This window comes from Eretmochelys imbricata, chromosome 2 (assembly GCF_965152235.1).
Source record: "Eretmochelys imbricata isolate rEreImb1 chromosome 2, rEreImb1.hap1, whole genome shotgun sequence".
Classification (NCBI taxonomy): Eukaryota; Metazoa; Chordata; order Testudines; family Cheloniidae; genus Eretmochelys; species Eretmochelys imbricata.
Window position 1 is genome coordinate 22502272 of NC_135573.1, and position 27857 is coordinate 22530128.

At 41.8% G+C, this 27857-nt stretch overlaps 1 protein-coding gene across 6 annotated transcripts; it reads right to left on the bottom strand.

Annotated features, from left to right (window-relative positions):
• Nucleotides 1-1863: 1863 nt before the first annotated feature.
• On the bottom strand, nucleotides 1864-27126 carry NTAQ1 (N-terminal glutamine amidase 1). Of its 6 annotated transcripts, XM_077809828.1 has the most exons (7): nucleotides 26919-27126; nucleotides 24713-24812; nucleotides 24203-24253; nucleotides 15224-15372; nucleotides 14707-14831; nucleotides 6001-6079; nucleotides 5746-5861 (listed from the first exon to the last, which is right to left on the bottom strand). In XM_077809828.1, exons 1-6 carry the CDS (start codon nucleotides 27008-27010, stop codon nucleotides 6024-6026), a joined length of 573 nt encoding a protein of 190 aa, XP_077665954.1. In that variant the 5' UTR covers nucleotides 27011-27126; the 3' UTR covers nucleotides 5746-5861; nucleotides 6001-6023. The 6 variants fall into 6 exon arrangements, with proteins under 6 accessions (XP_077665953.1, XP_077665951.1, XP_077665956.1 ...); XM_077809827.1 differs by lacking the exons at nucleotides 5746-5861; nucleotides 6001-6079 and adding an exon at nucleotides 1864-2129; XM_077809825.1 differs by lacking the exon at nucleotides 6001-6079 and having other exon boundaries at nucleotides 5276-5861.
• Nucleotides 27127-27857: the final 731 nt, after the last annotated feature.

The window sequence follows — 27857 nt, forward strand, 5'->3', positions numbered from 1 at the left end:
GAATTTGTCGGGTAAAGTTTGAATTGTGGAAGAAATAGCCTGTCATCTAAAAGAAAAATACTATTTCTAAACGTTGTGTCATTCTGTTGTGCCTACTTTATTATTCTTATTGTGAGAGTGTGGGTATAAATATTAATGTGTCTACTCCATTTAGAGAGGTGCACTGTGATGAGTGCAGTATAAATATCTAAACGGATTAGATGTGAACATATGCTGCAAAGTCCTTGCTTTGTTCCCACAAGTTAGAAGTAATAGCTGCATCTAGAGCGGTAGAAGCAATAGTTAAAAGCTGTGTTGCTACACCAGAACATTTTCTTTGGACGGCTCCACACACAAACTGGTGCACTGCCATTTAAACAACAAAAGCTGAAATGATGGGAAGAGTGCCACCAAAATTACATATTAAAAAGAAGGGAAGGCTGAGATAACTACCATATTCTTACTGTGTAAGCCATTTTTAAAAAAAAATTACATATAATAACGCCTGCCTTATTGCAATGTTAACATTCCAGATATAGTTTCTTCTGAGAAGATTGGTATTACATAGAACCAACCCACATGAGGATTTCCTGCATTTAAGTAACATAATTACAGGAGCCCAGCTCATTGGAAACTCTCTGCTGTTTTCACTCCCTGGTTAGCACAAATGGCAAATATTTTACACACACTTACAGCCCAGTCCTGCAAACCCTTCCTGAGATGAGTAATACTACTCACAGGCGCTGACTTTTATTTTTCCCAGTGAGGCCCTACCCTTTCTACGCTTCTTCCCACTGCTGTTAGGCCCTCCCCCAGTGCCTCCCACCAGCCGGCAAACAGCTGATCAGGTGGCCTCACCAAACAGCTGTGGCTGGTGGGTGCTGAGCACCCTCTATTTTTTTTCTCCTGTGGATGCTTGAGCTCCGGAGCACCCAGGGAGTCAGCGCCTATGATTCCACTGACTTCACCTGTGAGCAAGCCCTTATGTTGAATGCTTTTATTGCTATAAAATGAATAACCCATCCCTGGAACTCTTAGATCACAATGGTGACTCTTAGAAACTTGCCAGTTGCCTTGGATAACTAAATAAGATTTGCATTTAGCTACCTTCAATCATAGAACTGGAAGGGACCTCAAGAGGTCATCTACTCCAGTCCCCTGCACTCAGGGCAGGACTAAGTATTATCTAGACCATCCCTGACAGGTGTTTGTCCAACCTGCTCTTAAAAATCCCCAATGATGGAGATTCTACAACCTCCCTGGGCAATTTATTCCAGTGCTTAACCACTCTGACAGGAAGTTTTTCCGCATGTTCAACCTAAACCATCCTTGCTGCAATTTAAGCCCATTGCTTCTTGTCCTATCCTCAGAGGGTAAGAAGAACAATTTTTCTCCGTCCTCCTTTTAACAACCTTTTATGTACTTGAAATGTTCAAGGTATATCCTATTGTAACTATAGGGAAACAATGAAGATTCTGACATAGCTGTATTTACCTTAGGTCAAAACGGAGAGCTTTTCCTGGTATCACCACTGCAGCTACACTTAATTCTGCAAAAGTCTACATTTATCTGCAGGATTTCTTTGCTGACTTCCATGATAGTTGAAAACATCTTCACTCTCAGCTAAACTCCAACCTGAGAAGCACATCCAGCTGCTAAGCACTATGAATTCATACAAAGCTGCACATGTGTTTTCAGGAATTCCTGGATACCCTTTATTGAACTATATCAATACTTTGGCTCAGGTCACCCCTGCTTATGGAGAAACTGACAAGAGGGGGCCAGAGGAGAATGAAAACTTCACAAGCTTGCTAGAATTTCTTGTACAGAATCCCCACAAAAGGGAGGGAATTGGCATCCCCACCGTTGCTGAGGCAGACGCAATCTGCATGGATGGTGATTAAGGCTACATTTATGTCATGGAGGTCATGGAAGTCACAGAATCCATCCCTGGCTTCCAGAGACCTCTGTGACAGTCTCTGCTTCAGCCCCAGGAGCTGCAGGACTCGAGCTGACAGCCAGTGGGGCCCTGTGACAGGCAACAGCAGCAACAGGAGGTCCCCTGCAAAGTTCCAGTTACGGGTGACAGACTCCTGAGGGGGCCCTCCTCAGGGTTCCAGTGACAGGCAACAGCCTCATAATAATTTTACCTGTAAAGTGAGAAAATTCAGTATAAAGTTATTAGAAGGGGAAGAGTGGGACCCCACAATGCCATTTTTACAGTGCTCAGAGCAAAGCAGCACTTGAAAACATGCATCAGGTTTGGGCTATATTGGTAATAGGTAAAAGGGGAAAGCCAAAAAGGTTAAAATTATCAACGTTGGTCCCTGATCCTGGAATCTGATCCATACAGGTGGACCTCTGTGCCCATGGAACTGTGTGCATATCAGATTGAAGGGCAGGGCTCTCAGTGCCAACTTAGCCACCTAAATCCATATTTTCGCACCGAAGTAAATGGCCTGATTTTCAAAGGTGGTGAGCACTGGTTTTAATAGGAGCTCTGAGTGCTCAGCACCTCTGAAAATCAGGTCTCTTACTTAGGTGCCAAACTATGGAGCTCGAAAATGTTGGCCTTAGAGTCTTTGATCTCTAGAAAGAACTCCTATTGATGTTAATGGGGGTTGTGCAAGCAGACAAAGGCAGTACATACCCCTTGGTGATGAAGAATGATCTTGCAAGATGCAGCTCACATCAGTACTCGTGCCAGAATTTAAAAACTACTAACTGTTGCAGGAACAAATAGAAAAAACAAACTTTCTCTAGCTAAGTGCCTGAACATGCATGTTTATTGAATGGCACCTGCTCCCCCTGCTGGCCAGCTGAAAAACTATATTTTACAAAATCAGAATGTTTATAAACTCGCAGAAAAGTAACGATAGGGCAAATGTACTCCAGGAAACCAGCTTTCTCCTTTTGGGCCCTGAACAGCTACAGTAAAAGCAATTATATAAGTATTCACTAAACACCATATGTCACCAATGATTGAGAGGAAGCAAAGAAGAGAAGGCACGAAAGACACTAGTTTTCATCCAAGCCAATGAGACTTGTGACAGGATAGTCAGCCTTTAAGGGTTGTAGGGCCTAGTGGTCAAACCATTGCATGGCATGGCCCTTTAAGGGTTTTGTTAGGACTAATAGATATAGCTATATAAGGGCCTATGGGGGATGTGGATAGACAGGATGTGATCCTGGGAATGAATGGTGCATAGGAGGCAAACCTGTCACTGTATCTTTAAGAGCCTGGGGCAAAGAGCCTGGCAGGGAGGGCAGGGCAAGGCTCCCTTCTCTCCAGCCAACTGGGGAGAAGGGGACCACTATAAAGGCTGCCCCCTCCCTTGTACCAGGTCAGACACCAGGAGGCATCAGAAGGGAAAGGCTGGCCTGCTGAGCACCCTGAAGCCTCAGGGCTCATGAAGGAAAAGGGCCAGGGCCAGCTGAGGGAGAAGCTGGCAAAGTTGCTTAACCCACAGCTCAGCTCCAGAGAGGAGAGCTCAGGGTTCCTGCTTAAAAAGGACCAGAGAATCTGATTAGCAGAACCCAGCTCCAGGGTGGAGGGGAGAACCCTGTTTAAGGAGTGAGGGACTAATACAGTTTGGCTCCAGAGAGGAGAGCTAAGGGCTCCTGCGTAAAGAAGGACTGAAAAGGAGTAGCCTAGGGAAAGAACCGGGAAGGGATCCAGGAACAGAGACTGTTCACAGGCACAAAAAAAAAAGCGTCTCCTGCAGGAAAGTGGGACTGAGCCTGAGATGATTAATGTGACCTCCATGCTAACACAGCATTACGTGTGGCATTAGATGCTAGCCAATGCAAATATAAGGATACCAGAATCTGTTCCATAACTTCTACTGATAAAAATATTGGAAAAATCCAAATGTACTAACATAACTTAGTCTAATTAAGACTAAACAGGATTGTGAGGCACTCACAAGGACCTTACAAAGTCAGGCAATTAAGCTTGTTAGGGAAGAGATCTTCTGTTTGTACCACACCTTCTGCAATGGGTCCTGGTCCATGACCGAGGCTCCGAAGTGCTACATAATAATAGTAGGGCCACACAATGGCAGGTGCATTTCATTATAGAAAGGGGAAAGGCAATGCACACTGAAGAGTGAATAAAATCTTAAACTGTATTGACAGAGCAATACAGAAAATGAGTCATGTAAATTGAGAGTATACCTTCTCAACAAGCTCATGGCAGAAATGAAAGATCTCTTCCCCTGCTTCCCAAAAAAGGAGTAAAAATTATAAAAGAGATTAGGCAATGTGGAATCTTCTGTACAAGAAGAGATTTAAAAGCTTTAGGCTGCTTAGAGTGCAATTCTACCACTTACTCATGTTGTGTAGACCCTTCTCTGTGAGTAATTTCATTGACTTCAGTGGCACTACTTATGGAGTAAGGTCACAGAATCTGGCCCTTGAATTTTTCTTTAGTACATACAGTAGTCCACACTGAAAAGCCCCTTGCATCTTAGATGCTCAGACACCACAGTGATGACCACTATATAAGCAAATACTGATGTCCTTTGGACTATTTTCCCTCTCCTCACTTTTAGAATAACCAGTGCAGTTCTCCATTTTTACTTTAGAGACAGATATTTGTGTAGATATTTCCCAGTATCTTACTGAATAGTTCCAAACAATCTGTGGTTTTCAATCTAGCTGGTTACAATGGCTTGCTCAAATATGGCCATGCAAGAGAGTAAGATGCCTGGCTGTGGGCACCTACATTTCAGCTCCACATGTGGTGCGAACAACAGGTCTCACACAACCTTTACTCTACTGCAGACAAGCTGGTAGGGAGAGAGTGAAGATGAGCAAGGAGTGCATGAGGTGTTGACTTTGCACCACACACACCAGCAGAGGGACAGTCAAAGGACTGGCATACATTACTGCACCCAGGAAACATGGATTGAGCAGGGATGAAATTGAGAGATGCATGCAGTTCCTTCCCTGGCCTTCTCACAGGCCAGCACTGTATTTAGAACATTGAGCAAAGGCTCACTCTAGCCCTAAATGTTGGTATTCTAACAGCATACGTTCTGGAAATGTTGATGAAATGCTGTCAGGCTTCAAGTGCCAGAGATATAAATATTACGCTGATCTGAGTACATTCAATGCTGAGTGAAAATGTTCCTTGGCCTTTATCTCAACAGAGTGACCTTTTTTTAATAAGAGCTACAGGAATAGGCAGATTATTTATTCTATAAGAGTTAACAGGGATCATCTCTAATATCCATCATGCTCTATATGGAACTAAACATCTGTTCTGGACGAATTAGAGAGGAAAATCATGGTGGTGTATTTCCAAGTTGATTTATTTAACTTTCAATATTTTCTTCAGAATATACAATGTTCTCATACCTAAGGCCTTGATCCTGCAGTTGGATCCATGCAGGAAGATCCTTACATTGCTCAGACTCTCATTGAAGTCAATGGGCTCCATACAGGCACAAGCTTCTACCTGTAACGATGTAGCTGCAGGACTGGGGTCCAGTAATCTCAGCTAACAGATTGAAGTTTAAGTTTAGTAGGGTCAGTACAGATGCTATAGAATTAGTCTGATCCATTATATAAGTTTTAACTCTTGTTATATAGTCAAAATATTTTATTCAGTTCATTGTGTTTTTGTTCAATTCTTGTATTTGACAAAACAATAAATGTCATTGAAATAAACCAATTTATAAATAGAATGACAAGACCAACTGCAACAAAACAAAAAAGGGAAGCTGATGTGTCCTTTGTTTACATCACTGTCCTTTCAAGGTGAACCTGAAATCAGCTCTGTCTGCCATACCGATCCACAAAGTCAGGTAGCAGAAATACTGAGCCCCATCCCACCTTGGGATTCATATTGATAAAATCATCCAGGTTCATCTTGGAGTCTAGATAAGGATAAACAGAGAATATTAGAGTCCTAGATAAGGCATCTATTTAGCACAGGAATACATGAACATTATTTGTCAATCAAATGCAGACAGAAACCTGTTTTGATGGTAGGGATTAATATACACATATACATACCAGCAAAGAGCTCATGTCAAGAGCTACTTCCCCGTCATGAAAAGCCATTGCATAGGGAAAATACCACTCAGAGGGAATCCTGCAAATTGTAATATACCATCAGAGTCTTCATTTCCTGTTTTCAGGATGTAGCATTTGTCTCTGATCCCTTTCTGCCCATGTCAATAATTTTGTTGCCTGAGCAGCATTTTCATTGATTGAAAGAAAGAGGATGAAGGAATACACTAGAGATTTGCAGCAGTCCCAGAAGGCACTTGTATCATGCCACGGAGTTGTAATGCAGGATAAAGGGTGACCAAAACTAGAGAATTCAAAAAAAAGACTGCTATAGTAAAAACTATGGGTCCTACGGCATCTCTCTATTCAAAAAGAGCCTGATCCTGCAAGGTCCTGCGAAACCTTGCTCCTATTTAAGGGCCTGATCCAAAGCCCATTAGAGTCAATGGAAGCTTTTTCCCATTGACTTCAATGGGGCATTAGATCAAGGACATAGCAATTAATAGGAATTAGAAGGTGCTGATCACTTCCTATGAGATGCTGATCAGCCTCGGGATCATGCCCCAACTAGGAAAATAATTAATGGACTTCATCAGGTCCAATGGACTTATTTGAAAGACTCCCAGTGACTTTGAGTGCTTTGGTTCAAGCCATAAATTCTGAAACCAGAGCCATGATAACTTGGGGGAGACAGCTGGGAGATGCTCGTGTAATCTCTACATCTGATTAACATTGAGAGGGAGAAAAATCAAGTAAGAAAGAATACAGCACTGGAGAAAGGAACAGCTGTGGGTAGGAGAATGGAGTTTAAGAGAAAAGATAGCTTCATTGGTATCAGCGCTATCAATCAAGTAGGCGATACTGGCAGTAGAATGACAGTACTCAGTAGGGCGAGGAATGTGGGCAAAGCAAAGCAGCAACAATTAAGATGTTTGTATGCCAATGCAAGGAGCCTGGGTAACAAAATGGAGGAATTAGAACCACTGGTGCATGAAGTGAAACCAGATATTATAGGAATAACAGAAACATGTTGGAATAGTAGTCATGACTGGAGTAGAGGTATTGAAGGAGATGTGCCGTTCAGGACAGAAATGAAGGTGATGGTGTAGCATTGTATATCAATAATGAGGTAGACTGTAAGCAAATTAGAAGTGATGAAATGGATAAGACAGAGTCTATTTGGGCCAAAATCACTTTCGGGGAGAAAGCTACCAGAGGTTCCCCTGGGATAGTGCTTGGGGTATGCTACAGACCCCCAGGATCCAGTTTAAATATGGACAGAGACCTCTTTAATGTTTTAATTAAATAAATACTACTGAGAATTGTGTGATTATGGGAAACTTTAACTTCCCAAATATAGATTGGAGGACAAGTGCTATTGATAATAGTAGGGCCCAGATTTTCCAGCATGTGATAGCTGACAGATTTCTTAACCAAATAGTTGCTGAACCAACAAGAGGTGATTCCATTTTAGATTTGGTATTGGGGAGCAGTGAGGACCTCATAGAAGAACTGGTTGTAGGGGACGAGCTTGGTCTGAGTGATCATGAACTAATTCAGTTTACACTAAATGGAAGAATAAACAAAAATAGATCTGCAGCTAGGGTCCTTGATTTCAAAAGGGCAAACTTTAAAAAATTAAGGGAATTAGTTAGGGAAGTGGACTGGATCGAAGAACTCAAGGATCTGAATGTGGAGTAGGCTTGGAATTACTTTGTCAAAGTTGCAGAAACTATCTGAAGCCTGCATCCTAAGCAAGGGGAAAACATACATAGGGAAGGGCTGCAGACCAACCTGGATGAGAAAGCATCTCAAAGCAGAAAGCCTAAAAGGAATGGAAGATGGGATGGACCAGCAAGGAACGCTACCTCTTGGAGGTCAGATAGTGATAAAGGGATAAAGTGAGAACTGCCAAAAGCCAAGCAGAGTTGGACATTGCAAAGGGAATTAAAACCAATAGCAAAAGGTTCTATAGCTATATAAATAAAAAGAAAACAAGGAAAGAAGTGAGACTGCTGAACACTGAAGATGGGTTGGAGATTAAAGATAATCTAGGCATGGCCCAACACCTAAACAAATACTTTGCCTTTGTTTTTAATAAGCCTAATGAAGAGTTTAGAGGTAGTGGCAAGGTGGCTAATGGGAACAAGGAAATCACCACATCTGAGGTGGAAGTCAAACTCCAACATCTTAATAGGATTAAATTGGGGGCTCCAGATAATTTCCATCCAAGAAAATTAAAAGGAACTGGCACATGAAATTGCCAGTCCAATAGCAAGGATTTTAATGAATCTTTAATGAATGAATCGGGGGTCGTACCCTATGACTGGAGAATTACAAATGTAGTTCCTATTTTTAAGAAAGGGGAAATAAAAGTGATCTGGGAAACTACAGGCCTGTTAGTTTACATAGTGCCTTACAATTTTAAAAAATTGCTAGGCAAAAGATATCATAATCCAGATAAAGTCCTTCATCTGAGGTTCTAAGGCCTACAGTGGAATAGGAGAACTAACACATAAGAACAGAATGCAGATGTTATTGCTGACAAACCAGTTGGTTTTTCAAAAAGGACTGGAGTGAGAGCAAGTAGAAAGGCTCTTCCAAGCATAGGGGTTGGCATTGAAGAAAGTAGGGGTGAGAGAAGACAAATTGTGTTTACATTCTGGACCTAATCCTATTTAGGAGCAGGACCAGGCCCTAAGGATGGAAACTGTTGCCGAGACACTGATTGAATGAAATGGCTGTTTGATTTGCTTGTTTCTGCGTATCCACATAGCAACACTTCTTCTGACAGAACCATTTTAGTAGAGCCACGCACAATACATTTTATTACTGCAGCCATGCTGTGAATTCTGGGACTCTTAAGGCACTTGTCCATTATGCCTGACACACTTGCTATGAGCAGGGGCTTATGGGTAGTTTCCAAATACTCTAGGCCATGCACTGTGGGATGGAGTTAGTAACTGATACAGCTGCACTGCTTGTGGTTTCTGTCCATAGTGGGTAGATTAGTTCTGGTTCAGCTGAATCATTGCAAAGAGCTTATTCCAGATTTAACAACCCTATGCTAGAGCTATTCCAGGCATTTACAAGCATTGGATGCAAGGTGCTGTACATCCTTATACTAATTACAAAGACAGACTGTGATTTTACAAGAAGCCTAGATGTAGGCTATAAAGGAGATGTTGGGTGCATTTGTAACCCATGTGCTTCATAGGGATATCTCATTAAGAGATTTATGGGGAGTGGGTAGGAATGAGTCATTGTTGCTAGGCAAATGTACAATTAGCACTCAACACTCAGAAGTTTCTGGAATTGGGTGTGATAGTTTTGGATATGCTCAATAGGATTGATGTAGCTGGACTCAAGACTCCCTGAAGGCAAGCAGTCAGGCAGCTACTTTACAAAAGGCCATGGGCCCTCTGTGGGTTGAGAGAAGCTGAGCCACAGGAGCAGAAAGCAGGCTGTTTTACCCTAACTGTGAAGCTTTTAGGTTACTGATATTTTTAACCCTCGAACAGGGATGCCCTGGCAGGGTTAATTACAGAGAGGAGAAATTTGGGAGGGAAAACTAATTTCCTTCATTTTAATTGTATGCTTGGAATGTTGCTTGATTTTAGCCAAACTGTTTTTTTAGTTAAGTTCTCTCCACTACTATGATGGACCTATTTTTCTCTTGTTTAAATGTGATCATGGGTAAAGAGTCATTTATATTTTGCTATTCTCAGTTTTGTATTTTTCTTGTAATGGGTTTATTTTAAAATCTATATACCTACCTGAGTGATTTTAGCAGAGGAGGAGGAAGAGTATGCATGGACTCCATTTGAAGATTTCTACAAGCAAGTAGAGGGAAGATATTGCTTTTGACTCTGCCGATTGTATAGAATTTGGTGATCAACGATTGTAACTGAGACAGGTGAACTCAACCTAAGATTTTTGGGAACTCTGAGTTTCTTCTCACTGTATTTCTGTGGGGACGGACCTGTTTAGATTTAAGTTTTCTTTACTTATGTATAACTGTGAAGATATTGGATGTGGATTATAAAGTATCCGTGTTATGTTGTAGAAATTAAGTTATTATTAATTATTTTCTTTATCATAAGATTTTATAAATTTGATACTTAAGAATTAAGTTCACTCCTTTTGTTCTTTTGGACTTGATTGTGGGGAGGTTGACCTTGTGCAATCCTTGTTGAAAATCCTCAATGACTGAATTCTGGGTGTCCATGTGCTTTTCTATGGCAGTTGTTTTTAGGCATTAGGAGAAAGGCAATGAAGTAAACTCTAGTCCACCCAAAGGTTACACTTTGAAAGTGGGAAGCTTGACCATTACAGCGTGTAGATTATGGGTAGCCAAATATTGAGATTCAAAAGGGAGGCTCTGGAGACATGAGGAGAGCAGTGGGAGAAGAGAATTGGCAGTTAGATAACAATAATAGTGTAGAATTATTAAACTGCACATGAAATTTGATCCTGCAGTGTTCAGGTTTACTTCAGCAGGGCTTGTTCCAGGAAGTTTGTAGTTTTTTTACCACTGAACCTTTCAGTCTCCTTTAACTTATAACTGTGTAGTTTTAATAATAAGCTCTACAGCATGTAAAGAAAGTTTAATGTTATGTCCTTGGTTGCTTTTATCCTGTTTTTCTCCTTTGTTCACACAAAGCTCATAACAATTTTTTTCCTTAGATAAAAATAACAGCAGGTTAGACAGCGTGTATGTGCTGCTCTTTTTCTCACTGATGCTTTCTTTGTTGGGTTCACTATGATTCTACCACCACTTTTGTGAGAAGACAAAGGTAGAAGCTGCAGATATCTACATAGCTTCAGTCTAGCAGCCTGCATGTCTAACAGATGTGTCAGATACAGTGCCCTCCAGCTTTTATTTCTCAGCTGTCTTATCCACTCTTTTTGAAAACAAAATGCATCATTTACAACCACCCAGCCACTATAACTAAGAAATCTGCTGCACCAATCTTGCTGGTGTGCTACCCAACACCTGGGAAGACTTCAGATTTGAACCATGGTTTGCAATGTAATATTCAACTGTTTGTAGCAGCTCTAAGTAGTAAGGCCATCTGTTCCAGGAAATTTTGAAATGCTTTTTGGAAGATATATTTTATGTTGTCCTGCAGTTAGAACTGTGATCGTATCAGAGCTCACAAGCTAAGCAGGATCAGGCCTGATCAATATATGTATGATAGACTCCAAAGGATAACCCAAATGCAGTATTGCCAACCCCAAGATTTTAAAAATCATGTTATCCTTCCCCATCCACCCCAAATTAGGAAACATTCTTAAAAATCATGATTTTTAAACCAATACTTTTTGGGTTCTTTTTATTTGCATTGGGCTTTGAGACTTTTTGGAATTTACTTTGTTCATGTTTTCAAGCCTTTTTTGTGCAACCATCAGGATTAGAAACTTTAATTTTTAAAAATTGAAGGTGAGATTATCATACAATCGCCTGATTCCAACTTTAATTAATTAAGATGGGGCTATAATTGAAATATCATGAGGCTTGTGATAAAATCATGAAAGTTGACAATCCTGAAAATGGTACAGAAAGTTATATTGGTAATGGCTGTAGGCAGTCCTCTGCCTTCTGAGTCACTACTGAACTAATGCCTCATTAGGTAAAGGCACTGTACCATTATTCAGAGGAGATGGAAAACAACTCCTGACCACTTGGGATCATTAAAAATCCCATGCCATTTTCCATAAAAGTGACGGTGGTACTCCCAGTGTTCTGGCCTAGTCAAACTGGATAACTGCTTTTACTGTATCTACATTTCCACTGTCATTTCCATTTGATATTCTTGGGTCACTTCCTGTTCTGAAGTGTTAAGAGCCGTTAAGCAGCTGCTATGTTCCACACTAAAGTGGAAACATTTCAGTAATAGGAAAAACAAATTCTTGTCTTTAAGTTTTATTAAAGCTTTTGAATCCTTCAAAATGAAAGGAGCGATAATGTAATTAATATTGAAAAATACAAATGTTTTGTAGGAGCAGAGCAGCAAAACTATGTTGATCTTCATCTTTAATAAGTATAAACAATTCCTAAATATTATGGTGATAAGTGCTTTAGAAATACTGATACATTTCGAAATGTATCAATCTTTTAAATATATTTTAAAACATATAAGGTGCTCACTTTAGTAACATCCCAAGGGAAAATACAGAGCATGCAGCAAACAGTACTAATATAAAAATGTCTTCTCTGTGACTTTGTAAGGAAATCAACTACTCTAAATTATGAAAAAGAATACACTAATACAAAAGTAGAAAAACAGGTATGGTTCCTTACAAATACACGGATATAAAACAAATAAGCAGGAACCACTTGCCGACCACTGCAATGCAGTAAATGCTTAGAGTGAAATGTGTTAGCAATTTAATGAAGAAAGTGAAATACCATAGATAACTGAAACTGTATGGAGAATTTTGGCAGAGAGAATGTAGTTACTGCAACTGGAATTTGGTTGGGATACTGGGGTGAACACCCATTAGCTCTTTACTGATCACAGGAGGTCAAACCCCTCAGTTTTCTTTCTCATTTGGGGGGAAAAAAGACCCCTCCAGAAGAACAGTTCCCTTGGAACACAGTGCTGAAATATTAGTTCACTACTGACTGAGGGAAGAGTGCCACCTACTGATTAACCAGTAGCAAAGGAGTTCAGTTTCTTGTCCCACTTCTATCTTCAAAGTACAAACTTTGAGCTACAGTGAACTCGAACGAATTATTTGTAGAACTTTAGTGATTTACAGGGTTCACACTGAGCTTAGGGGTTGAATCATTGGTGACTGTGGCCTCAAGGTAGTTAGGCATGTCCCTAACTTTAAACACGTGAGTAGTTCCACTGAAGTCAAGCTTAAGAACATTAGGTAGCTGTTGAGGTACAAACACATATGTATATGAATATCTCAAGTGAATGAAGGAATAAGGCTGGAGGAGAAGAAATTGAACCTGGCTGGAAAAGGAAAGGAAAAGAAAGTAGTATCAGGATAGCACATACCATATATACTTGGTCATAAGCTGAATATTTTTGGTAAAAAAGTGATGCACCAAAGACTGGGGGTCGGCTTATAAATGGGTCTACACCAAAATCTGATGATGATTTTAAAAATCTTTATGAAATCATTGAATTGAATATCTAATACATTGTAGTTTTGTTTACCTGGAGCATCCACTTCCTGCAGCTCCCACTGGCTGGCAATGGTGAACCGCAGCGACTGGGAGCTGAGGGGCTCCATGCCTGCAGATGCTCCAGGTAAACAAAACATCCTGACCTGCCAGCGGCTTACCCTGACGGGCCGGGAGCCAAAGTTTGCCAATCCCTGAAATATACGGTCTGCTTATGAAAGGGTCATACAGTTTTTATTATTTTTACCTATCCATCTTGGGGGGCGGTCGGCTTATAAACGAATGGGCTAATGATCGAGTATATACGGTATTTAAGAAGAGTGTGGAAGGGAATGGAAACAAAACAAAAAAAGAAAAATATCCAGTGTTTACTAGATCAGGGTCAGAATGTTCAGGACCAAACTACTTAATCATGTGCTTAACTTTAAACAGATTAGTAATCCCACTGACTGCAACAGGACTACTCATGTGCTTAATGTTAAGCATGTGCTTAAGTGCTTAGCTGGAGTGGGGCCAGAGTGCTCAGCAGCCTGTAGGATCAAGCTTGATGGGATACGATTCAATAAAGCATCCCTACTCAGCATAAGTACATGCTTAAATGCCAAGCCCCACTGAAGACAGTGGGACTTAAGCATGTACTTAAGCACCATTCTGAATAGGGATGAACATCTGTACATGTTTAAGTGCTTTCCTGAATCGGGGCTTGAATGATCTTTTAAAAACAAAAACAAAAAAATACCCACTGTGCTTTTTAAGCCCCAGGACCAAATCAAAGTATAGGCACTATAGGCTTATTCACAAAGCCCCAATTCCTGCAGTCCCATGAGGAGGTCAGAACCTTGGCTTTCTTTTTAAATTATGTTTCTACCCCTCATGTATGTAAGGAAAAGCTTGATGTGACCTGAGTGTAACTGATGCCTGTCTGGTTGGCAGAAAAACCTAAAACATTGATTCTGAGAGGTGTGAACTGTCCCGTTCTTCTTAACTCTGACACCTGTGCCACCCCAAGGAGAGGCAGGACCATACCATGGGACCAACATGTGGGATGTGCCTACAGTCCTGGGTTATCTGAACTCAGCCCTGTGGATCACATGGACATATACTTTCTCCTTGTGAAGACTGACTTGCATATGAGAGGCACAATCTGAACACAAGTCTGAGACCCAGGAACTCTGAAATTCCAATCCCAAGTCTATCAGAGAATCACTATGTGATTGTGAACGAGTCCCTTTATCCTCTCTGCATCAGCTCCGGTAATGAGGGGACATTAATGCTTACTTGCCCACCTCACACAAGGTGTTGTGAGGATTAGCTAGTTAATGTTTGATAAATGCCAGAAACGGTGTTGAACATTATATAATCCCGTAGGTACATGCAAGATGTGAGTTCATACTTTTTTCTGATGAAATAATAAAGTACTTTGTCTTGAAAGGAAAGGTGGCAGTGCTTTCACAGTATATTATGGAAGCATAAATATCACTTATGCAATTCTTTGGTTTTATTTTGTTTCATTTTCTTAAATCAAAAGGAACAGGATTTTTTTGTTTTGGGTGTGGAATGCTATTTACCTGCAGTTTCAATGCAAGGGTAGGAAGGAGGAGGCTTCTGCCAGTGTCCATTGGCATCTTTCATGTGGGATCGGTCAGAAGCAAATGTCTTCAGATACAAATCTGCTCGAATCAGTCTGATTTTTCTAAACAAACATATAATTCAAGAACATACTAAGTGATGGAGTCATGTAATACTGTGTTAAACATTACTAACATTACCAAAGCCTGTTCCTGCCCTCACTGAGTATTGACTCTGAGCAGTTAAATCAAATTCATATAGTTTAGTTGTATATTAATAGTGTCAGGTAGCTGAATGACTAACAGGAAGCAATGCAAGGAAATAGAAAGTTTTATTGATGGATGAACCATTTAAGGTCAGGATCATTAGAAGAGCAGTGTGGTGTGTTTAATTTCCTGCATAGTAACAGATTATACATAGGTGACTATGCATACAAAGAAAAATGTCAACTGCATCAATTGTTGAGGCTTGGCTTTTGTAAAATATTCTGTACCCCATGTGTTTTAATTTTCTCACCTTCTGAATCCTGGAAGAAGAATATCATCTGATTTAAAGGCCTCCTCAATGTACGTGTCAAATGGACATGGAAATGGCAACACTGTGTCGAGATCGTAAATGAAGTTCTGGTCTTCACTTGAAACATGAAGTAAAATAACATGGTAATCCTAGGAGTAAAGGTCATTGACAGTTAACAAGACAGTTGTAAATGGTCATAGACAAACCTTAGAGATATTAGGAAAAGGGGACAGAAATCACCCCAAAGCATAATCCATATGTGATGGCTGCGACTGTGATCTCTCCCCCAGTCTGTCCAGTGGATACTCTTTCCAAGTGGCATTCCACAGCTTATCCCACTTTAGCCTGGATCACCAGGGTGAAATGCCGTCTATTCCTACCATCCTGCCACAGTTACAGTGCAAACAGTGCTTTATACCCTCTAGCAGCCTCTCATGAGTGCAACTCAGGTGACAAGTTTCACTGCCTTCACCTCTCTCTGGCCCACAATTTTACCACTCTAAGAGTGGATCCCAGGGTAGCAGGCTGCCTGTTTCCAGCTGTAACACAGAGCCAACTGAAACTGGAACCAGCAAGATACTCCTCGTTGGGTACCTGTGACCCAGGGCTGATTAAAGTGACTCCAAACAGCTTGTGTCCATTCACCCAAAGGTAGCCAGTACACAGGGAGAAAAGGTTAAACCTACAACAGTCCTGCACACCCAAGGTTTGCCTGCAAGTCATCACCTCTCTCAAGCTTAGGCAACCGAGCTATCTCAGGCACAGCCTGAAGAGCCCCTGCCTTAGTTCCAGAGCCCTGTTGAATACACCACCAAAATAAGTTTTCTCTCCCCAAGAAGCTGCTGCCTGCTCCCCGCTCCTTTTCCTCTAGGCTTGAGGTTGTAATTGCTTAGGCCAAGATCCATTGATTTCAGTGAGAATTAGGAACCTAAATACCTTTGAGGATCTGGACCTTAGTGTTCTTTTTGGTCTTGGTCTCTGGCCTTGAAAAAGCAGGCCTGTCACCTTTCTGGTCACAGGCAGGTAAGGAATTTTCAATGAATAGCTCGCCAATTCCTTCTGTTAAGGTCCCTTGGTATTCTCCCTAGAGATAAAAAGAAAAGGAGTACTTGTGGCACCTTAGAGACTAACCAATTTATTTGAGCATAAGCTTTTGTGAGCTACAGCTCACTTCATTGGATGCATAAAGTGGAAAATGCAGTGAGGATGTTTTATACACACAGACCATGAAAAATGGGTGTTTATCACTTCAAAAGGTTTTCTCTCCCCCCACCCCACTCTCCTGCTGGTAATAGCTTATCTAAAGTGATCACTCTCCTTACAATGTGTATGATAATCAAGGTGGGCCATTTCCAGCACAAATCCAGGGTTTAACAAGAACGTCTGAGGAACAGTGGGTGGGTGGGAGGTGTAGGAAAAAACAAGGGGAAATAGGTTACCTTGCATAATGACTTAGCCACTCCCAGTCTCTATTCAAGCCTAAGTTAGTTGTATCCAAATTGCAAATGAATTCCAATTCAGCAGTCTCTCACTGGAGTCTGGTTTTGAAGTTTTTCTGTTGTAATATCGCAACTTTCATGTCTGTAATCGCATGACCAGAGACATTGAAGTGTTCTCCGACTGGTTTATGAATATTATAGTTCTTGACATCTGATTTGTGTCCATTTATTCTCTTACGTAGAGACTGTCCAATTTGACCAATGTACAAGGCAGAGGGGCATTGCTGGCACATGATGGCATATATCACATTGGTAGATGTGCAGGTGAACGAGCCTCTGATAGTGTGGCTGATGTCATTAGGCCCTGTGATGGTGTCCCCTGAATAGATATGTGGGCACAGTTGGCAATGCGTTTTGTTGCAAGGATAGGTTCCTGGGTTAGTGGTTCTGTTGTGTGGTATGTAGTTGCTGGTGAGTATTTGCTTCAGGCTGGGGGGCTGTCTGTAGGCAAGGACTGGCCTGTCTCCCAAGATTTGAGAGAGTGATGGGTCGTCCTTCAGGATAGGTTGTAGATCCTTGATAATGCGTTGGAGAGGTTTTAGTTGGGGGCTGAAGGTGACGGCTAGTGGCGTTCTGTTATTTTCTTTGTTAGGCCTGTCCTGTAGTAGGTGACTTCTGGGAACTCTTCTGGCTCTGTCAATCTGTTTCTTCACTTCAGCAGGTGGGTATTGTAGTTGTAAGAATGCTTGATAGAGATCTTGTAGGTGTTTGTCTCTGTCTGAGGGGTTGGAGCAAATGCAGTTGTATCGTAGAGCTTGGCTGTAGACAATGGACTGTGTTGTGTGGTCTGGGTGAAAGCTGGAGGCATATAGGTAGGAATAGTGGTCAGTAGGTTTCCGGTATAGGGTGGTGTTTATGTGACCATCGCTTTTTAGCACCATAGTGTCCAGAAGTGGATCTCTTGTGTGGACTGGTCCAGGCTGAGGTTGATGGTGGGATGGAAATTGTTGAAATCCTGGTGGAATTCCTCAAGGGCTTCTTTTCCATGGGTCCAGATGATGAAGATGTCATCAATATAGCGCAAGTAGAGTAGGGGCATTAGGGGGCGAGAGCTGAGGAAGCGTTGTTGTAAGTCAGCTATAAAAATGTTGGCATACTGTGGGGCCATGCGGGTACTCATAGCAGTGCCGCTGATTTGAAGGTATACATTGTCCCCAAATGTGAAATAGTTATGGGTGAGGACAAAGTTCACAAAGTTCAGCCACCAGGTTTGCTGTGACATTATTGGGGATGGTTTTCCTGACGGCTTGTAGTCCATCTTTGGGTGGAATGTTGGTGTAGAGGGCTTCTACATCCATAGTGGCCAGGATGGTATTTTCAGGAAGATCACCAATGGATTGTAGTTTCCTCAGCAAGTCAGTGGTGTCTCGAAGATAGCTGGGAGTGCTGGTAGCGTAGGGCTTGAGGAGGGAGTCTACATAGCCAGACAATCCTGCTGTCAGGGTACCAATGCCTGAGATGATGGGGTGCCCAGGATTTCCAGGTTTATGGATCTTGGGTAGTAGATAGAATATCCCAGGGCAGGTGTGTCTGTGCGGATTTGATCTTGTGCTTTTTCAGGGAGTTTCTTGAGCAAATTCTGTAGTTTCTTTTGGTAACCCTCAGTGGGATCAGAGGGTAATGGCTTGTAGAAAGTGGTGCTGGAGAGCTGCCAAGCAGCCTCTTGTTCATATTCCGACCTATTCATGATGACAACAGCACCTCCTTTGTCAGCCTTTTTGATTATGATGTCAGAGTTGTTTCTGAGGCTGTGGATGGCATTGTGTTCTGCACGGCTGAGGTTGTGGGGCAAGTGATGCTGCTTTTCCACAATTTCAGCCTGTGCACGTCGGCAGAAGCGCTCTGTGTAGAAGTCCAGTCTGCTGTCTCGGCCTTCAGGAGGAGTCCACCTAGAATCCCTCTTTTGGTAGTGTTGGTAGGGAGATCTCTGTGGATTAGCATGTTGTTCAGAGGAGTGTTGGAAATATTCCTTGAGTCGGAGACATCGATAATAGGATTCTAGGTCACCACAGAACTGTATCATGTTCGTGGGGGTAGAGGGGCAGAAGGAGAGGCCCCGAAATAACCCAGCAGAAGAAGCTGTCCTAAGAGTATAGTTGGATAGATTAACAATATTGCTGGGTGGGTTGAGGGAACCATTAATGTGGCCCCCTGTGGCATGTAGTAGTTTAGAAAGTTTAGTGTCAGTTTTCTTTTGTAGAGAAGCAAAATGTGTGTTGTAAATGGCTTGTCTAGTTTTAGTAAAGTCCAGCCATGAGGAAGTTTGTGTGGAAGGTTGTTTTTTTTATGACAGTATCCAGTTTTGAGAGCTCATTTTTAATCTTTCCCTGTTTGCTGTAGAGGATATTGATCAGGTGGTTCCGCAGTTTCTTTGAGAGCGTGTGGCACAAGTTGTCAGCATAGTCTGTGTGGTAAGTAGATTGTAATGGTGTCACATTTGGGGACAATATATACCTTCAAATCAGCGACACTGCTATGGGTACCCGCATGGCCCCACAGTATGCCAACATTTTTATGGCTGACTTACAACAACGCTTCCTCAGCTCTTGCCCCCTAATGCCCCTACTCTTTGTGCTATATTGATGACATCTTCATCATCTGGACCCATGGAAAAGAAGCCCTTGAGGAATTCCACCAGGATTTCAACAATTTCCATCCCACCATCAACCTCAGCCTGGACCAGTCCACACAAGAGATCCACTTCCTGGACACTACGGTGCTAATAAGCGATGGTCACATAAACACCACCCTATACCGGAAACCTACTGACCACTATTCCTACCTACATGCCTCCAGCTTTCACCCAGACCACACCACACAGTCCATTGTCTACAGCCAAGCTCTACGATACAACCGCATTTGCTCCAACCCCTCAGACAGAGACAAACACCTACAAGATCTCTATCAAGCATTCTTACAACTACAATACCCACCTGCTGAAGTGAAGAAACAGATTGACAGAGCCAGAAGAGTACCCAGAAGTCACCTACTACAGGACAGGCCTAACAAAGAAAATAACAGAACGCCACTAGCCGTCACCTTCAGCCCCCAACTAAAACCTCTCCAATGCATTATCAAGGATCTACAACCTATCCTGAAGGACGACCCATCACTCTCTCAAATCTTGGGAGACAGCCCCCCAGCCTGAAGCAAATACTCACCAGCAACTACATACCACACAACAGAACCACTAACCAGGAACCTATCTTTGCAACAAAGCCCGTTGCCAACTGTGCCCACATATCTATTCAGGGGACACCATCACAGGGCCTAATGACATCAGCCACACTATCAGAGGCTCGTTCACCTGCACATCCACCAATGTGATATATGCCATCATGTGCCAGCAATGCCCCTCTGCCATGTACATTGGTCAAATTGGACAGTCTCTACGTAAAAGAATAAATGGACACAAATCAGATGTCAAGAATTATAACATTCATAAACCAGTCGGAGAACACTTCAATGTCTCTGGTCATGCGATTACAGACATGAAAGTTGCGATATTACAACAGAAAAACTTCAAAACCAGACTCCAGCGAGAGACTGCTGAATTGGAATTCATTTGCAATTTGGATACAATTAACTTAGGCTTGAATAGAGACTGGGAGTGGCTAAGTCATTATGCAAGGTAACCTATTTCCCCTTGTTTTTTCCTACGCCGCCCTCCCCCCGCCACACTGTTCCTCAGACGTTCTTGTTAAACCCTGGATTTGTGCTGGAAATGGCCCACCTTGATTATCATACACATTGTAAGGAGAGTGATCACTTTAGATAAGCTATTACCAGCAGGAGAGTGGGGTGAGGGGAGAGAAAACCTTTTGATGTGATAAACACCCATCTTTTCATGTTCTGTGTGTATAAAACATCCTCACTGCATTTTCCACTTTATGCATCTGATGAAGTGAGCTGTAGCTCACGAAAGCTTATGCTCAAATAAATTGGTTAGTCTCTAAGGTGCCACAAATACTACTTTTCTTTTTGCGAATACAGTCTAACACGGCTGCTACTCTGATCCCTAGAGATACCTTATCTTTGTCAGTTTCATTTCCTGTTTGCTGATGCCTAATGCCTCCCTTCTTCCTCCCCCCCTCCCTTTGATTTAACTGTAGGCAGTCAGACAGAATCTCAAAACAGGGAAACCAAGACACATAGTATTCATACAAAATGATATAGATATCTTCTTAATTTCCACACCCTAATACAATAAAAAATTTGAATTGGATAACATGTCCTTTGTGTTCATCTCAATCCCAACCAAAGGCTGGCACAGATAAAAGACGACAACTTGCCTCTTTGTGAAGTGATTACCAGGTAATTTTAATGCTGTGTTTGATAACTCATTTTGTACAATTAATCACAATTAACTGTACCCTAGTAAAGTGAATACAAAATCCACTTATGGAAAGCTTTTGAGGAGCTTTCATATAACATTTTCAGGGGTAAACAAGCCTAGCTATTTGGAGTAAGAAATTGTAAAGTTCTTAGGCAAATTATTTTGCCATACTAATACATATATTGGAAGTGAAGCTTTGTGCAACAACAAAATTTAAAAGGGACGGAATAGTGACGATGAGAACCGGGAAACCAACTATATGCTTATGCAAGTTTGCATTTCTAGTTGGATTGTCTACCAAAAAAACTTGAATTCAATACATTTTGGTGGGAAAACTCTTAAAATCTGTAATGGCATTCTCTATCCCGCTTCTACCTTCCTTCTCATACCACTTAGATCTCATTCAAAACTAATTATTTGTAAAGTTGGTTTGTTTTTAAACTAAGTTATTTTTGAGCTACACTTGGGGGCAGGGTGGAGAAGGGGCCATGCAAGGATATAATTAAAATGGCTCAAACAGGTTTTTTTTTTTCTGATTTTCCCAAACAATTCATTCCCAGTCTGAGATGGCATGTGCCAGTTTTTTTTAAAAAAACAAAGTTATAGGTACCTGAATAAGGCATTTATATTGAAAGTGCCATCTTAACCTTCACTTACTAGAATAGAAGATTGCCGCACCAAAACTGGACTAGTGCTCCAGTACTGGACACTTCAGAGAAAAGTTCAGTGATAATTATGTCCAAAAAGGAAATTTTCCCTTAATACCATCCCATAGGGCATATGCCCTGACACATGAAGCTGTATAACCCTTAGATTTTTCTATCCTATGTTGATATTTTTATTATCCATGTAAATATCTACGCTTTTTTGGATCCAACTAGGCTCTTGGCCTCAATGATATCCTGTGGCAATAAGTTCCACAGGTTTATTATGTGTTGTGTTAGAAGTTTTAAGTGTGTTGCCTTTTGATTTCATTGGATGTTCCATTGTTCTTTTACTATATAAGTGGTCTACCCCACTTAAAACGCTGCATTGGTGCAGCTGCATCGCTGAAGTGCCTAAGTGAAGACATTCCTATGCCAATGGGAGAATCCCATCGGTGTAGTTAATCCACCTCTGCGAGAGGTGGTAGCTATATCAATGGGAAAAGCTCACACTCTGACATAGCGCTGTTTACACCAGGGGTTAAGTCGATATAACTATGTCACTCAGGCATGATTTTTCACACCCCTGATGTAGTTATACCAATATAAGTCTGGGGCCTGGTCTACACGGGGCTGGGGGGGCGGGGGGGGAATCGATCTAAGATACGCAACTTCAGCTACGAGAATAGCGTAGCTGAAGTCGACGTATCTTAGGTCGACTTAGAATCACTTACTTCGCGTCCTCATGGCGCGGGATCGACGGCCTCCGCTCCCCCGTCGACTCCGCTTCTGCCTCTCGCCGTGGTGGAGTTGCGGAGTCGACTGCAGAGCGATCGGGGATCAATTTATCATGTCTACACTAGACGCGATAAATGGATCCCCAATAGATCGATCACTACCCGCCGATCCGGGTAGTGACTTACGTGATGTAGTTATACCAATAGAAGTCTGTAGTGTAGACCTGGCCTTAGAAAGCACACATGGGATGTTGTTAAGAACCTAAGAATGACCATACTGGGTCAAACCAATGGTCCATTTAACCCAGTATCCTGGCTTCTGACAGTGGCCGCTACCAGATGCTTCAAATGGAGTGAACAGAACAGGACAATTTATAGAGTGATCCATCCCCTGTCATCCAGTCCCAATTTCTGGCAGTTAGAGGGTTAGGGACACACAGAGCATGGAGTTGTGTCCCTGACCATCTTGACTAATAGCATTTATGGACCCATCTGCAATGAACTTATCTTATTCTTTTTTTAATCCCAGTTATAGTTTTGGCCTTCACAACATGCCCTGGTAATGAGTTCCACAGGTTGCCTGTGTGTTGTGTGAAGAAGTACTTCTGTATGTTTGTTTTAAACCTGCTGCCTATAAATTTCATCAAGTGACCCCTGTTCATATGTTAGGTGAAGGGGTAAATAATACTATCTTATTCACATTCTCGACACAGTTCATGATTTTTTTTACCTCTATCATATCCCCCCTTAGTTATCTCTTAGCTAAGCCAAACAGTTCCAGTATTTTCACTCTCTCCTCATATGGAAGGTGTTTCATAACCCTAATCATTTTTGTTGCCCTTCTCCGTACTTCTTCCAATTCTAATTTTTTTTTTCAGATGGGGCAGCCAGAACCGCACACAGTATTCAAAGTGTAAGAGTATCATGGATTTATATAGTGGCACTGTGATATTTTCTGCCTTATTATCTATCTTATTTCTAACGGTTCCTGTCATTCTGTTAGCTTTTTTAGACTGCTGCCGCACATTGAGTAGATGTTTTCAGAGAACTATCCAATGATTCCAATTTCTCCTTCCTGAGTGGTAATAGCTAATTTAGACCCCATCATTTTGTATGTATAGTTGGGATTCATTTTTCCAGTGGCATTACTTTGCATTTATCAATGCTGAACTTCATCTGGCATTTTCTTGCCCAATCACCCAGTTTTGTGAGATCCCTTTGTAACTCTTCACAGTCAGCTTTGAACTTAACTATCTTAAGTAATTTTGTATTGTCTGCAAACTTTGCCACTTCACTGTTTACCCTTTTTTAATTTATTAATACGTTGAACAGCACTGGTCCCAATAGAGATCCTTGGGGAACCCTGCCATTTACTTCTCTGTACTTGAAAACTGACTGTTTATTCCTTTCTTTTGTTTCCTATCTTTTAACCAGGTACTATTTATTTTATTTAGCGCTTGACTATTTGCTAAGCCAAGCAATAGCGTTCTTAGCGGCCAGGTTACTGATACATGAGAGGACATTCCCTTTTATCCAATTACTCCTTACTTTGCTTAAGAGCCTTTGGTGAGGCACCTTGTCAAAGACTTTCTGAAAGGTACACTATATCCACTTGATCTCCTTTCTCTTTATGTTTTCTGCCACCCTCAAAGAATTCTAATAGGTTGGTGAGGCCTGATTCCCCTTATTGCTTAATGTGCTAGAGATACTAGGGAAATGAGCATGCTATAAGGATCTACATAGAACAGAATAGAATGTCTTACCCAAACCACAGGTTCATCTCCACATCCTGACTGCTGCTTCCAGAGCGGTATCTGCAAATTACAAGTTAGAAGCTAATTTTAAGTAAACCAAAGAAATATCTAGGATTTCAGTCTAATACAAGTTAGGTCGGTCTTCACTGAATGATAAAATTAGTCAGCTTGCGTTACATCTGCAATGCAATAATTAAGCTTTTATCAGATTGTGTTTTGGTCTTTTTGAGCTCTTAGTTGGGAACCACACAGACCATTCAGTCTCCTCAGCTGATTGATAGCAGCAAATGGATCCCTGCCATCCTCAGGGAGATGATACGTCTCCAAACGTCAGCTCCAAGGCCCAGACTGCCATATATGACTAAAAGACCTGCCTTTTAGGATCTTTTCCAGTATCTGTGTGACCATGGGGCCCAGCTGAGCTACCAGGCTCAGGTCACCTATATGCCTGGATCCCCATCTTTCCTTCACAGTGAATCTGTTTTGACCTTTGTTCTATATCACAACTCATCAACTTACCATCCTTCTCTCATTGGATATGAAAACAGCATAAAATTCTTCTAAAGGGTATTGATCATAACTTCTGATGTATTCACAAAGTTTCCAAACATTTTCCTCACTGTAAAATACAAGTTTTTTACAGTTCTTGTTTTATTTCTGATTTACACAATAAAAACAGGATAGATGTTGTGATTTTTCCACTTTTGGATTAATTTTTCTGTTGAAGACTTTTTCCCAACTCCCCTTCACACATCTGTTTTTAATCTCTAAAATTTAGGTCCAAGCTCTTATAAAAATGTTTCCACAATTAATTCATAGACTTTTAGGCTTAACTACTGTTTAACAGATAAGAGGAAGCATCATTTGGTTTACTCTGTCAAGAAATGCTTTGTAATACCAAATGACTGGTGTATCTAGTGTTTAGTCTTTTCCTCATTGTCTATGGCAAAGTTTTGATTCAAGTATCAACAAATTATATTAAATACAGTAACTCCTCACTTAAGGTTGTAGTTATGTTCCTGAAAAATGCTACTTTAAGTGAAACTATGTTAAGTGAATCCAATTTCCCCATAAGAATTAATGTAAATAGGGGGATTAGGTTCCAGGGAAATTTTTTTTTGCCAGACATTGTGTGTGTGTATATATTATATATCCAAGTTTTAAACAAACAATTTAATACTGTACACAGCAATGACAATTGTGAAGCTTGGTTGAGGTTGTGGAATCAGAGGGTGGGATATTTCCCAGGGAATGCCTTGCTGCTAAATGATGAACTAACACTCAGCTGAGCCCTCAAGGATTAACACATTGTTGTTAATGTAGCCTCACACTCTATAAGGCAGCACGAATGGAGGGAGTCAGGAGGAGACACAATAGAGGCATGGCAGTGGCTGCAAACATTCCCTACAGTAACTGAACAGGAGGATGAACCCACGCTATCCCACTGGAGCACTCCACTCCCTCCACTTTCCAAAGTTCTGGGTGGTGAATGTGTCTATGAGACAGAGACACACACTGTTTGTGTGTGTGTGAGCGAGAGAGAGAGAGAGAGAGACGCGCATTGCCCCTTTAAGTATGCTGACCCCATTCTAAGTACACTGCCTTTTTCAGTATATCAGGAAGTTGAGACAGCAGCTGCTGACAGCAAGCTCCCTCTGTCCTGAGACCTGTAGTGTCCGCCCTCCCACCCCCCTCCACTCTGTGAAGACAGGGTACAGGAGCAGGGGAAGGGGCACACCCTGACATCAGCACCCGTCTCCCCCCACCTCCCCTGCACAGCAATCAGGAGGCTTCCAGGAACAAATCCAAGGCAGAGGGCAGGAGCAGCACATGGCAGTAGGGGGAGAGACACCTGAACTGCCCAGCAGTTAATAGCCTGCTGCATGGCTGCTTCATAGGGAACTTAGGGGAGCTGATAGGGGGATGCTGGCCCACCCAGCCCCTACCAGCTAACGCCAACGGGCTGCTCTTCCTGCAAGCAGTGGACAAAGCTGCCAAAAAACATTACAAGGGAGCACTGCACAACTTTAAAAGATCACGTTCTCTAATAGGTCAGCGATGTAACAACATTAACCGGGACGACATTAAGTGAGGAGTTACTGTAAAAATCTTAACTGTAAAAATAAATGTTATCAAGTGTATGTAACAGCTTTTAAAAATATTTGTAATTTTTAAATAGACTTCTATCTGATGCTAGCAGAAAGTATTAACAATTCCTGTATATAAAATCATTGTTACCTAATATTACTATTGTAATAGTTCTGTATAATTCCAAATAAACAATGCCACTGATAACAATAACTGCATATGACATACAATAAATACTAATGGAATCACAAATTATTTTCCAAGTGATAAACTATCCAGGAGGCTACAATGACCCTGTATATTGTTATTCCCCAGTAAATCATCCTTCAATAATCCTGATTTGGACACTGTAAATTATAGTACTCTCTAACCAATGCACCCTTTTATCCTATAATACCAAATGTTATTGTAAGAAGAATACTCTTTCTTTCCTGGCTCTTACGATCTCATTTCTTCCACTTTGCCTCCTGCAAGAATATGTGCAGAATTTCTAAAGAGAAAGGGAAACATGAGAGATGGCAATAGGGAACCCTGGTCCACAGTGCATCCTCTCTTGGTGCACTTATTACTTGACTAGTGAAGAAGAAAGCAAATGTACCCAGCACGCCACATTTCTTACATGTCTATTGCTCCTTACCAATAGCAGCTGGTGTACACACAGGAGTGCCGAGCAGGGGCAGCTGGCTGATAGCCAGCAGTTGCTGCTGCTGCTACCCTTGGCTGTTCCATAGGTGACCCTCATCCAGGTGTATAGGAGTACTGGCTAGGGGCGGGTTTAACAGCCTCATATACCAGAAGGCAGCACTAAAGCTTCCCCCAACTGTATAAAGCAGCAGTTTGCTCAGGAAGTGTTTGTGGGTTGTGCAGGAAATGGGTGAGTTACAAGCAATTTCTTCCCCTAGGAAATCTGGCTGTTATTGCACGATTACTAGGAGCTCAGGCAGGTGGGAGGCGTTTTAACTTGGATATAAAGTGAGATCATTTCTATTGCTCTGTTAAGCTCCAGCATGCTGCATCAAAGGAGGGGGCAGGCTGAGCCAGAAGAGTGGAGAAGGGGGAAGTTTTCAACCCAAACCAGAAAAAGGGCAAAGTTTGAGCCAAGGTGGGCAAAATGGGTAGCTTAAGCCTAGCTCAGACGGTGGGAGGATCCTGAGCCAAAACAAGGGGTGGAGAGAGAGGGCTTGAGTGGGGAGAGAGATAATATCAGGAGGGTGACCAGATGTCCCGATTTTATAGGGACAGTCCCTGTATTTGGGGCTTTTTCTTATCTAGGCTCTTACTATCCCCGCCTCCTGATTTTTCACACTAGCTATCTGATCACCCTAGGAGAGATCCTGAGCTTACAATGGAGGGGTGGGAGAGGTCAGGACAGAGGCTGAGCCTTAGCAAGGGGGTAGGGTGAGCTGCTACTAATCAAGAAGGGCAGAGGAATGGAATCTGGAGCTGTTAGTGTGGGAGAGACTGGCCCTGAGCCACAGGGAAGAAGATGTTGAGGACGAAAAGGAAGCCTGTTCACAGCGTGCATGAAAACCTCCCCAGAGAAGTGTTTTCCATCTGAATTGTACATGGCCAAACA

Excerpts from the sequence above, each read along its gene's own strand:
- NTAQ1 (XM_077809825.1), bottom strand. The coding sequence starts at position 27,010 with ATGGAACAGCCAAGGGTAGCAGCAGCAGCAACTGCTGGCTATCAGCCA. Across the intron at positions 14,832-15,223 it reads CTTCTTCCAGGATTCAGAAG|AAAAATCAGACTGATTCGAG; the intron begins GTGAGAAAATTA and ends ATGTTTGTTTAG. Across the intron at positions 5,862-14,706 it reads CCCTTGCATTGAAACTGCAG|ACTCCAAGATGAACCTGGAT; the intron begins GTAAATAGCATT and ends ATCCTTATCTAG.